The 11,910-nt window shown below is 40.3% G+C and overlaps 1 protein-coding gene across 1 annotated transcript; it reads right to left on the bottom strand.

The window, feature by feature from the left end:
• cdk5rap1 (CDK5 regulatory subunit associated protein 1) lies at positions 1-9,756 on the bottom strand. Its single transcript, XM_050038880.1, has 13 exons — positions 8,884-9,756; positions 8,697-8,800; positions 8,587-8,621; positions 8,310-8,410; positions 8,028-8,238; positions 7,761-7,881; positions 7,254-7,484; positions 6,965-7,062; positions 6,782-6,837; positions 4,993-5,123; positions 4,706-4,855; positions 2,975-3,115; positions 1-1,076 (listed from the first exon to the last, which is right to left on the bottom strand). The coding sequence occupies exons 1-13, from the start codon at positions 9,158-9,160 to the stop codon at positions 936-938; spliced, it is 1,797 nt and encodes a 598-aa protein (XP_049894837.1). The 5' UTR covers positions 9,161-9,756; the 3' UTR covers positions 1-935.
• Between the last annotated feature and the right edge of the window lie 2,154 nt (positions 9,757-11,910).

The following is an 11,910-nucleotide window of genomic DNA, read 5'->3' as shown; positions in this document are numbered from 1 at the left end:
GATGAGCACACGTTTGATAAAACGGAGTTAAATCTCCCAGCATCCATTTTCAAGCTCTCTGTGTGTTTGTTTCCTTGTGGACGAGAAAAGGGGGAGCGCACATTTCCGAGTAGGCGTGTCCTTTTCAAAAATGCAAGAGGCGTTGCTTTGTTGCCGGCCGTTTTCGCCGGTGTGTTAAACACACTTTGTCTGTCCCCAGACTATCAGAAGGCGGAGATCTCTGATCGTCTGGTGGCGAGACTAGGCAGGTGTAAACAGACAGATATAGAGCAGCTGTCCACTTGTGATCCGAGCGCCCAAGACGCATGATAACACCAGGTGTAAACGGGGCCTTAGGCTGCATTCACAACAAATCAGGTGTTGAGGCGATTAGCTGCAGGCTTGTGCAGTGTTTTGGGAGTGTCACTTAAATGGTATATTTGTGGGGAAGTGGAGGGTGAAAGCCATCCACCCCATCTAAGCGGGTATTTGTCTTTGTCAAGTTTGTTAATTTTTGCCTGGGGATCTGTAGAATTTCTTTTGATTATCATTACTGTTGTGAATTTATTGCTGCAAAAGACACACATGCGCAAACACAAACAAAGCGAGTGTTCTCCTTTGTAGCACTGTAGCTGTTACACATTCTTTATTTCTATTACTCACTTAAATATATTTAACAATAGAAAGACACTTTATTTCTTGCTCCTGTGGACTGCAGGCAACATTTGGTCTGATGGCCGCGTATGTGAGTGGCCACTGCAGTGTGATGTCGGATAGAGTTTCTCCAAAATAATGTTGTCATTCTTATAACTCATCACAGCAGCCCTATGTGACTGTAAGGTGACCAACATTCCCATAAACAGCCTCCATGTTGCTTCAATGTCATTCAAGAGAGGGCAGAGTGCTAGTTTTCCCAAACACTAACAGTTTGTTTCTTGTGGTGTCACCTGTGTCAATCAACATGTTTCAATCATGGCTGAGTCCACATGTTCATCTAGCTGGTGCCTTGGCAGAGTCTCACAGTGCTTCACGGAGCCGTTCAGGGAGCTGTGACTGAGGGCCCGGCCTATCAGGCTCTGCGAGTTGGCCGCCAGTATCTATATAACAGACACAAAACATCAAAGAGAGAAGGATTAAATGATGAACTCTTTGTGAAGTGACAGATAATGCCTTATTAAAGCTCCTGACTGTGATGAAAAATTGTTGAAATGATGTCCTCCTCTGTCACTGACTGGCAGGAAACCGTCTCTTCATAGTTGAATATGTACCTAGTCCTTTTTACATGACTGTTGGTGTGTCACAGGAAGACACGACTTTTACATTGTTGTATTAAAGGTGTGCCTGCATCTGAACACCTGTGATGGATGTTTCATTTTAGGTACTTGAGAAACATGTTTTTCATCTCCATTTTCAAGTTAATGTTCCTGATATTCAAAACAGAGCCTGACTATTACAGAAGTTTTGAGAGCAAAAGCACCTTTAATATTTGAGATAATGCATCAACTTCTATTAGTTTTTCAACATAAAAACACAATTTAAATTAAACGGGTACTCGGACAACACAGACCCCCGCCAAGGCCAAATGCCCTATCTCGCAGGGTTTACCAGAGTGAAAAATAATCAGTGTATCCGCCTCATTATTTAGATACGAAATTAAATGGATTCTTCCTCAGCTCACGCTACATCCTTCCACCAAGTTTCCTGAAATCGGGCCAGTGGCTTTTCTGTAATCCTGCTGAAAAATAAACCAAATACATAACTTCCTTGGTGGAGTGTGTCTGTATATTATCAAATATTTTATTTATGACTAAACGAGTTTAATAACACTTGAAAATTAAGCCATTCTGCTTTACTGGGACTGTGTGTGTGCTGTTTGAGCACAGACTCTCTTTCTAAATCCTGATTGGTGCAAGTATGTGACACGTTTTTTCCCCCCACTGAGCTACATCCACTTTAAACCGGTGAGGGGAGTACAGAGAAAACTAGAATGATCACCTTGTGGTTGTATGTCTCTGCAAAATGGTCAAGTTACAGTTACATCCATGTCGGTACAGACTCATATGGAGCATATGGATGTTGCTGCAAAAAAGCTACAAATTTTAAAACATGGATGCTTCACACACATCTTCAACCCAGCAAAATATCAATACAGTCACAGTTTCAAGATGGACACCCAAAATTAGAGTCACCAATTCAGTATCTGACCAAATGTCTCCCCTTCTGTGTCTGAGTTATGGTGTTGAATAATGGCCAGAAAAGTGTTTCTGCAGAACATTATGATGTCACAGTGAAGTTGACCTTTTGGAGGTAAAATGTCATCACTTCATTATTTTATCCTGTTAGACATTTGTGTGAAAGTTTGCATAATCAGCATATGAATTCTTGAGTTACGGCCGGTTTTGTGAGGTCAAAGTGACCTTTGAACACCAAATTTAAACAGTTGAGATAAGAGATAAGATATTTCCTCAAGGTGTTCTTGAGATATCGTGTTCAACAGAATGGGACAGACGGGCATACAGACGCTGGCACAACCTAAAAACATAATGCCTCTGGCCACAGCTGATGTCAGCTGGAGGCATAGACATGAAATACAAAAAGTCTTGTGTGAGACAGCCAAACCTGTTCTATGGCAGAGAAATGTGTCCATATAGGATCCCAACACAAATACTAAGAGAAAATATGTTTTCAAGGCCTTTACATGTCTGGACTAAAGAATAGTGACAAAGATATGTGCTGTGATTGAGTGCAACATTTCACAGATGCAAAATAACCTTGTCAGTGCTCTCTGATGGAAAATGACAACGTTTCTAAAAGACCTTAAACATATCCTTGGCATTCTGTTCTGCAACCTATTATGTTATTTATCAGTCAACATACAGTTTACCAATATATGTGCAGAAAACAAATATCTACTAACAATATGGGCTGTATCAGTCTGGCTGTATTTTGAAGAGCATGTAAAAATGATGTACTATCTGTATGTTTTAAGCCACACCTTCACCAGCACATAGTCTCCAGCGCTGACAGCTGCAGTGTTGGATTCAGCAGGCTGAACAGCAACGTCCTTTTTGGGGAAAATCACTTTTATATTGCCATCAGTTCTCCCACACAGGTCCTTGGCAGATCTTTTACTTTCCTGCATAAAAGTGGAAACCAGAGATGAGCGGTGTTGCCTGGTAACAGGTTACAGTAACCCCCCAGTGGTACAGGACGACTACTACCATCCATTGTGAGCAGCGTCACACATTACTAATTCAATTTATGTATTTCTATAGTATATATAGTATATCTATATTTCCTATAGGAGCCAATAAATCCTTTCACCAACATACTGGAAAGGGAACTGATTTATTATTGTCATCATACAATATAGGATTGTACGACGAAATGTAGGTGTAGTGGTAAAAGTGGCACTAAAAGAGAAAATAAAAAGGAAAACTGTCTTATATTTATAAGGAATATATACATTTATGTATATACAGGGTGACTAGACGTCCTGAGCAGCTGTCCCAACTCACAAATCCTGCCCTTTTTTGTCCCAAAAATTAACCATTACAGTAATGGATACTATAAACAAGCTAAAACAAGAGCTGTCTGTTTGCTGTGAGTCTTAAAACTTGAAGGCAAAAATGCTGAGGAGACTTGGTGACACAGTGATACCGAAAAACGCTGCAGTGAATGTATTGTGTATTTTGGAGCGCTGCCAAAGTGTCATGAATAATTAATAACAGAACAGAGATGTGCACAATCTGCTGCTGTCACCAGAATAAAGAAGACTAAGAAATTTTATTGGAGAAGCCTTTCATTAAATTATCAATCACTCTACATTAATTAGTAGATCAATAGTTTTTTTTATTCTCTGTACTGCGCCGCACTCTCAATGCACTGATCAGGTTATCATAAATAACGGGTTGATGTCATTCGACCTGGTTTAAACCAGATGACGGAGAGTGCTGCCGCCGCTCTGGGAGGAATTTGTGATAACTAAAAAATGGTATGTATCCCAAAATTGTGGCTGTAAGCTTAATGACAATCTTAGCTGCTGACAAGATGTTTAAAATGACTGTAACATGCCTGTCACCTGTGCACAATGCATCATGCAAACACGACCAGGACACTGAGCTTCATATGATCCTGAATTTTATGTAACTAATAATAATTTACACACTCGTACATACAACACAGTGACTGTTTCTTTTTCCTAATGATAGACATTTGACTAATGAACAAAAATTATGTTGAGTTTTGACTTTCATGTGTTTGATTGTTGTTGACGCAGATGTACTGGAGGCAGTGCCCACCATTGCCACATGACCATGCACACCCAAAACTGCAATCCATCTATAGCTGTTGAGATATTCAATCAAAACCAAAGTGGAGGGCCGATCAACAGCCCCACACCGATCAAGCCAAGCTAAGAACAACACTACTAGCATAGTTAAAATTATGAAACTATGATTATGCCACCCAATCTTCTGTTACACTTTTCTCAAAAATTAGCCAGTGCCATCTCAACCTAAGCTTTAACACAGGCAGACGACATACAGAGAGGCAGCTGTGTCTTTGCTGTCTGGATTTATTTTAGAGGCAAATTAATAATGTAAATAAAACTTCCTGTACTCAGGTTTAAGGGAATATCATTGACACTGAGTATCATATCTGTTCATGCATTTTTATAAATCAGATATCTTTAGAGAGTTGTGTCGGTCATGTGTGCTGTACTCACTCCCTCCACCAGGACAAGCTGTGTGCTGCCGATGAGAGCAGCGTTGACCCTTGCAGCTTCCTCTCTGAATACAGTAATACACTCCTCCAGCCTCCTCTGCTTCACCTCAGCTGGCACGTCGTCTCGTAGCCGATGGGAGGCATGAGTTTTCTGAGTGAGAAAACCATGAGAGCGGTTACTAAATCTAGATCTTTTATGAAGCCACTTCAGAGAACATTTTATAAAATAACAGCCTGGATTTAATTTTAAAATACAGAGTGGTAAATTATAAACCCACAACAGCTCACCTTTCTCATGCTGTAGGCAAACAGGAAGCCCACGTTGTAGCCCACCTCTCTGATCAGAGACAGAGTCTGCTGGTGGTCGTCCTCTGTCTCACCACAGAAGCCTGAGATGAAGTCACTGCTGAGACTCACCTCTGACACACACACATCATTAATGTTAAACACAGACCAAACACTTCAATATCAAGATGATTATACCACAGCAAATGCGCTTTGGGTTATATTGTCAGCTGGGTTTTTACACACACATACTTTTACTGCAATATGTGTGACTGTAGTTTGCTGCATTTCAAGTCGCATCTGTTTCAAAGGCCCCACTCATGCTCTGGTGCTAATAAATGCTTGGATCATTGGTTATGTGAATGGAAACCCACAGACTGGCAAATAAGGAAATGAAACACTGAAAATGGAGTATAACACAAAGCTTTACACTGAGGAAATAAATACATATTAACTGACCTACTTTTAACATTCATCTAACACCAGGGTTCCAAAAGCAGTTAGAGCAAAGTCAATAAAACATAATGCAATCATTTGCAAATCTTTTCTGACCTACATTCAATTGAATACAGCACAAAGACAAGATATCTGATGTTCAAACTGATAACCTTTACTGGTTTTTGAATTTAACGCCTGCAACATGTTTCAAAAAAGTTGGGACAGGGGCATGTTTACCACCGTGTTACATCACCTTTTCTTTTATCAACACTCAGTCAGTGTTTGGGAAGTGAGGACACTAATTGTTCAAGTTTTGAAAGTGACATTCTTTCCCAGTCTTGCTTGATATATGACTTCAGTTGCTCAGCAGTCCGGGGTCTCCATTGTCGTATTTTGTGCTTCATAATACGCCACACATGTTCAATTGGAGACAGGTCTGTACTGCAGGCAGGCCAGTCTAGTACCTGCACTCTGTTACTATGAAGCAACACTGTTGTTACACATGCAGAATATGTCTAATTGTCTTGCTGGAATAAGCAGGGATGTCCCTGAAAAAGCTGCCGTCTGGATGGCAGCATATGTTACCCATGATGCCATGGGCACTAACACACCCCCATACCATCACAGATGCTGGCTTTGAATTTTGAGCTGTAACAATATGGATGGTCCTTTTTCCTCTTTCACCTGAAGGACAGACATCCACGATTTCCAAAAACAGTTTGAAATGTGGACTCATCAGACCACAGCACACGTTTCCGCTTTGTGTCTGTCCATCTCAGACGAGCTCGAGCCCAGAGAAGTCAGCACTGTATCTGGATGCAAAAAAAATGGTTTTCCAAAGTGTTCCTGAGTCCATGTAGTGATAAGCTTTTTATAATCATGTTGGTTTTTAATGCAGAGCAGCCTGAGGGGTCAAAGGTCACAGCCATTGAATTATGCTTTTCAGCCTTGACCCTGACGTGCACAGATTTCTCCAGATTCTCCAAATCTTTTGATGATATTATGGGTTGTAAATGGTGAAAACACCAAAAATAACTTCTTTGCAATTCTTGGTTGAGAAATGTTGTTCTTGAACTGTTGAACTGTTTCTCCACACAGTTTTCCACAGAGTGGTGAACCTCGACCGTTCTTGCTTGTGAACAGCGGAGCCTTTCAAGGATAGCCCTTTCAAACCAATAATGAAACCATCATCTTTTTAACATTCTACAATTCTGCTTTACTTACATTTTACACAGCGTCACATGTTTTTTGGGGTAATTTTACTTTTGCTTGAGTGAAATGTCTTGAAAGTAACAATACTCCTGCCATCCTTGAAAGTCGAAGGAATAATGACGCCGGACATTTTGTGGCCTACCTGGAATAATTCTCTTGATGTTCTCGACAAGATCCAGGTAGGCCTCTCTTGTGTAGCTGTATGTTATATAAGAAAAGACACTCTATTAGAGCACTCTGTGACACTTTAAAAGACTTCATCAACAACTTTACAAACAGTTTTGAAAATTCAGTTTGGGGGGAAAAAAGCACAGTGCTGACTTACCCACGGCGCATTGCTGTTAGGACCTGACTGCTGCCACTCTGAGCTGGAAGGTGGATCTGCTTACAAATGTTCCCTCGCTCCGCAATCAGATGCAAAACCTGTAAACAACAGCAACACAGAGCATGACAGGAGGCTTCAATCAGCCAAGTCCCCACACAGAAGGTGGCAGAGTGTTGTTGCAAAATGTGATCAAATAGCAAAAAGGCGCTTTGAGGAACATCTATGTTGGGCTGTAATGAGATTTAATGCTTTGAGAATGTGTGTTCAGCGGGTAAAGTGTGTCATGCACCTCATCAGGAAAATCCTTGGGATGAGGGGAGGTGAATCTTATCCTCATGTCGGGGTTGATGAGTGACACTTGGTCCAGCAAGTCAGAGAAGCGCAGACCTCCCTGTTTGGTTCTGTACACAGTCTTAAAGCCGCGGCTGAGCGTGGTCGGCTCTGAGCCACAGAAATGTTCCTCTGACATGTCTCTATAGCTGTTCACATTCTGACCCAGCAAAGTCACCTCCTTCACACCCTGAACAAAAAAACATCCACCACATACATACTCGTCAGAGAGAGCTGGAATTATTAATCCACTACATATACATTACTGTACTGCACAGACTTACATAGGCTTAGCTTTTTAAAGCACCATTTGGACTAATTGATTTTCTCAGTTTTAATATTTTGCCTCATAAATTTCATGCAGCATTTTTCCTAGATTAGAGAATTTTCTTGTAATTGCCTTAGTACTGCTACCAGTGTAGGGGTGTATAAGTATATAAGTATAAGTGTTGAGGGTTTAACTTGCCTGGTCAGAGAGCATGCGAACTTCCTCAAGTATGGAGCTGACCGGTCGACTCCTCTCTCTCCCTCGGGTGAAGGGAACGATGCAGTAACTACACATGTTGTCACAGCCTCGCATGATGGACCTGCCAGTGCAAGAGACGCACACAAAATCACCAGAAGTTACGATATAAAGCCACAGTGTCGCTGGAGACAATGACAGGAGGTGAGAATGAATTTGACTACTTCCTCCAAAAACCTTAGTTGCTCAGGGAACAGCTTGCACACTCACACAAAAGCACTGTTCCCCTGAGGAGCGTGGTGAACGGGCATGACGTCAGCGTAGGTCTCTTCTAACGACAGCAGCACGTTGCTTGCCTGTTGACCTCCATCAGCTACAGTCAAGAGGCGAGGAAGGTCCCTGTAGGCGTCCGGACCAGCGAGAACGTCTACAAGCTTCTCCCGCTCCAAAAGCTCTGTCTTTAGTCTCTCTGCCATGCACCCTGGACAAACACAGCCATTAAGATCTTCTACATCTGTACTCAAACACCTGTATATGAGTGACCTCACTTACCTAAAATCCCAATTTTCATTGGTGTGTGAGTCTTTAACCGTCTCCTCTTCATAGCTGTTAGTTGTTGTAGTCTATTCCATATCGTTTGTTCAGCTTTTTCTCTGTAAAAAGAAATGTCTGTCCATTAGCTGGTGTATCAGATTTAGTTTGTCTGGTCTCATGGAGGCATTTTAATGACAATTTTAGCAAGTTGGGTTAAACATTGTAAAATCTTTACTTAAAGCAAAAGTTTTTCAGCTTATTACTGAAAACGTAACATTTTGCAACATTATCTTACCTTATGGAGCATGTTACCAGAAGGACAACATCTGCCTGTAAGCACAGTGATTTGTTTAGTCACCTGTTTGCATATAAATGATGTTAAAATCTTAAAAAGCTATTCTTTACCTCACTTATGTCTACTGTGCGCTGATATCCCTTCCTCTGCAGTATGGACCAGGCTATCTCTGTGTCGCTGACATTCATTTGACATCCATAGGTTTCAAAATACACTGTAATATTAACACAAAACACTTGTTGTTGTTGTTCCACACTATCAAAATGAACTTGATGGCTTTCAGTGATGCAGACTAACCTTTCCTTGAATTCCCCATGTCCAAGTCCTCAGAGAGATAACTATGTTTGTATTCTTCATCATCAGCAACATGAGTCTTATTCACTGAAATTCCTTTGATGAAATCCTGGAAACTTGGACCTGATGATATCTGACTCTTGAACTTGTTTACAGTTGTCTTCCTCTGTCTTGTAGTCACACTAGTGTTCGCTAAGTTAGAACAATGTCTGGGGTGAATACACCTGAGGGGTCTCCAGTGTTGGGGAATGGTAAACAAGAGTTTACTGAGGTACTCCATGGTTAGTTAGCTAACTAACCAGCAAAGGCTTTTAGCCGACTGTCAGAGTTAGCTCTGACTGAGCCACCATACACTGCAGCTTTTTTTTTTTTTAACGCTACTCAGTAGCTAACATTTTGTCCCTTGTTTATCATTCTGAACACATTACTATTCAACTGCTAGCTACGGTGGGTAAATGTCATTCAGGCACTCATATCATGTGGAGCCGAAGATGTCTAAATATCAAGAGTAGCATCTCCCCATTACAAAGTAACGTTAAGAAAATTCGGAAAAAACATTTACCTGTCAAAACATGGAAGGTCTCCCGCCAATAAAAATGAGTTTTAGGTACGGTGACAGAAATGTTTCCCTTACATATCATTGCTACCTAAATTATCTCGGAAATATTTGACATAAGCTAAGATTCATGTGCACAAGCGTAAAATAGGTTAACTATTTTTCTCTTACTAATTTCTAGATATGGCGTAGTGTCAGGAGCCAACTGTATTTTACTCTGTCGTTTTTATTTCTGCATTGTTCCTCTATGTTCTGAAGGCCTTGACAGATAAAAAGAGGATGGTAACGCACCTTACGGTGTGCTGCTCAGCAAAGATGTAAGAAGACGACAGAGAATCATCTTGACTGCCAACAAGCCAAAGACGTCCCTGGGTACGTCCAGCATCATGGTCCGTCTAGAAACCTTTCTGTACAACAACGTTCCGGACGTCGGCGAAATCTTCAAAATTGGCTTTTAATAAATCACCACAGTCTTGAGTCAGTCTTAAAAGCTGACCACGCTGTGGTGATTGATACAGTTCACAACTGTTTTTCACGTTATGGTGGCAAACTCAGGCCCAAGGACGAGAGGTGTGGGGAGGGAAAGAGTGGGGTGGCATCAAAATAAAATATATCATTATTTATTAATATTCCAGTGACAGAATGCACTGATGTACTGTTTATGAGAAGAGACATTGTCTATAGACATGCTGTCAATCCACCTGTAGCACCAGTTGTTAAATACAAGGCGACGACATTTTGAGTCTGTAAAAGGTCTCGTTAATAAAACATAATGTCTTTTTGTAATGTTTCAGAGAGCTGTTCAGATGTATTCTACTTTATGCTTTTTTCATAATGTCCAGTAAGCTGATATAGACTTGTTCCTGATTATTTTATTTTATTCTATTACTTTCCTTGACAGGCGATGGTTGTAGACACTTTATTTTAGGGAACATTTTGCATAATGGATGCACTATAAGATTATATAATGGCTGTCGAACTGTCCATTAGCCTACATTTAATTTTCTATACATAAACAAGCAAATCTCATCCTATCATATGTATTATTTTGTTTTTTTATATGTTTTAAATTTTGTTTGCAATAATTATATTTCTTTCATAACAGAAGGCTAGTAATGCACCAACCATTCGTTGTAATTTTTTCTTATATTCTAAATAATATATACTTATACTGTATACAGCGCTGTGCACACACATGTTGGGGGTCAGGTGCTCTGGCGAAAAGAAGGGCACCCCTCTCAGAATTATTTATAAAAAATAAAGTGACATACAGTAGCATATATTTTATTTAGGTTACTTACATATTTATTTATTTCAATACCCACACAATCATGCAGATGTTTAATACTAAACAGAGTTCTACAAAATTATAAATTCACACACGGACAATGGTCTTTACCATTCACCATGTCTACATGTATCACAAGAACAGGCAATGACAAAGAAAACAGTTCCACATTCCATATAAATGATGATTAAAAAATCATCAAAAGTTTACACAAAATTGAATGAAAAAGGCTGTTCTCTGAATAAACAGATAGTAGACTGTTTGGTTTATTGTTTTATTTATTTAGAGAACAGCCTTTATTGTGAACATTTCTTAATTTTTTAGACTCAGGCTAAGTGTGTTCTCCTCTCCTCTCCTCTCCTCTCCTCTCCTCTATTATTGTACTTTTAACCCACATTTATTTGATAACTTTAGTAACTTTACAGATTCAGATTAATAAAAAAAAGTATATTCAACAAATAAATTAGGATATTTTATTATAGATCAAGATAAAATTGCATAGATATCTAGGGGAAATTCATAAGCTACCTAGCAGTAGGCCTATAGTAGCCTAATTAGATTAGCACAAACTTTACCAGCTGCAACATAAAAGTGATTAATGGGTCCATAAATCAGTAATATATCCATTTTTCTGGTATGGACCATTCTGCATGATAACAATGTTAACTTTTGGTACTTTAATCAGGCCATATGTAGTTTTACTAAAGTAGTATTAGCAAAACTAAGATCGAGGGCAGGGCAGGCAGACACGGATGCTGTTCTGCAGAGCACCTTAACTGTGGTGGCTGTCTAACAGAATTAGAACTCAGATCCCTCAACATGTGATATCAGTGCCAAATGCACCCTTTAGCGTCCTTATGAGACGTACCAGGCTCTTCACTGACCGCAATATACACTCATCTGCAGTAATAGTCTACTTGATGCTGGGAGCAACTGATGTTGTAGATAAAGTAGAGCTCTCAATGGGCCAAAAAAATTATAACCCAAGCAGAACCAACCCATGTGAGTTGAGGGCCAAACCCGGCCCATCCAAGATCATCACATAAAATACTGAGCCCGAGTCTGACCAAGCCCCCACGACCAGTCAGCTTCTAACACTCCGGACACACCGGCTGTCTCACAGCGCTAGCTATGCGGTTCTCCAGCAGAAAATGGACCAGCTCAGAGGATCACCGCCTCTCTACAC

The sequence above is a fragment of the Epinephelus moara genome, chromosome 24, assembly GCF_006386435.1.
Source record: "Epinephelus moara isolate mb chromosome 24, YSFRI_EMoa_1.0, whole genome shotgun sequence".
Classification (NCBI taxonomy): domain Eukaryota; kingdom Metazoa; phylum Chordata; class Actinopteri; order Perciformes; family Serranidae; genus Epinephelus; species Epinephelus moara.
The sequence above is the reverse complement of the archived record's forward strand: the minus strand, read 5'-3'. Positions and strand labels throughout refer to the sequence as shown.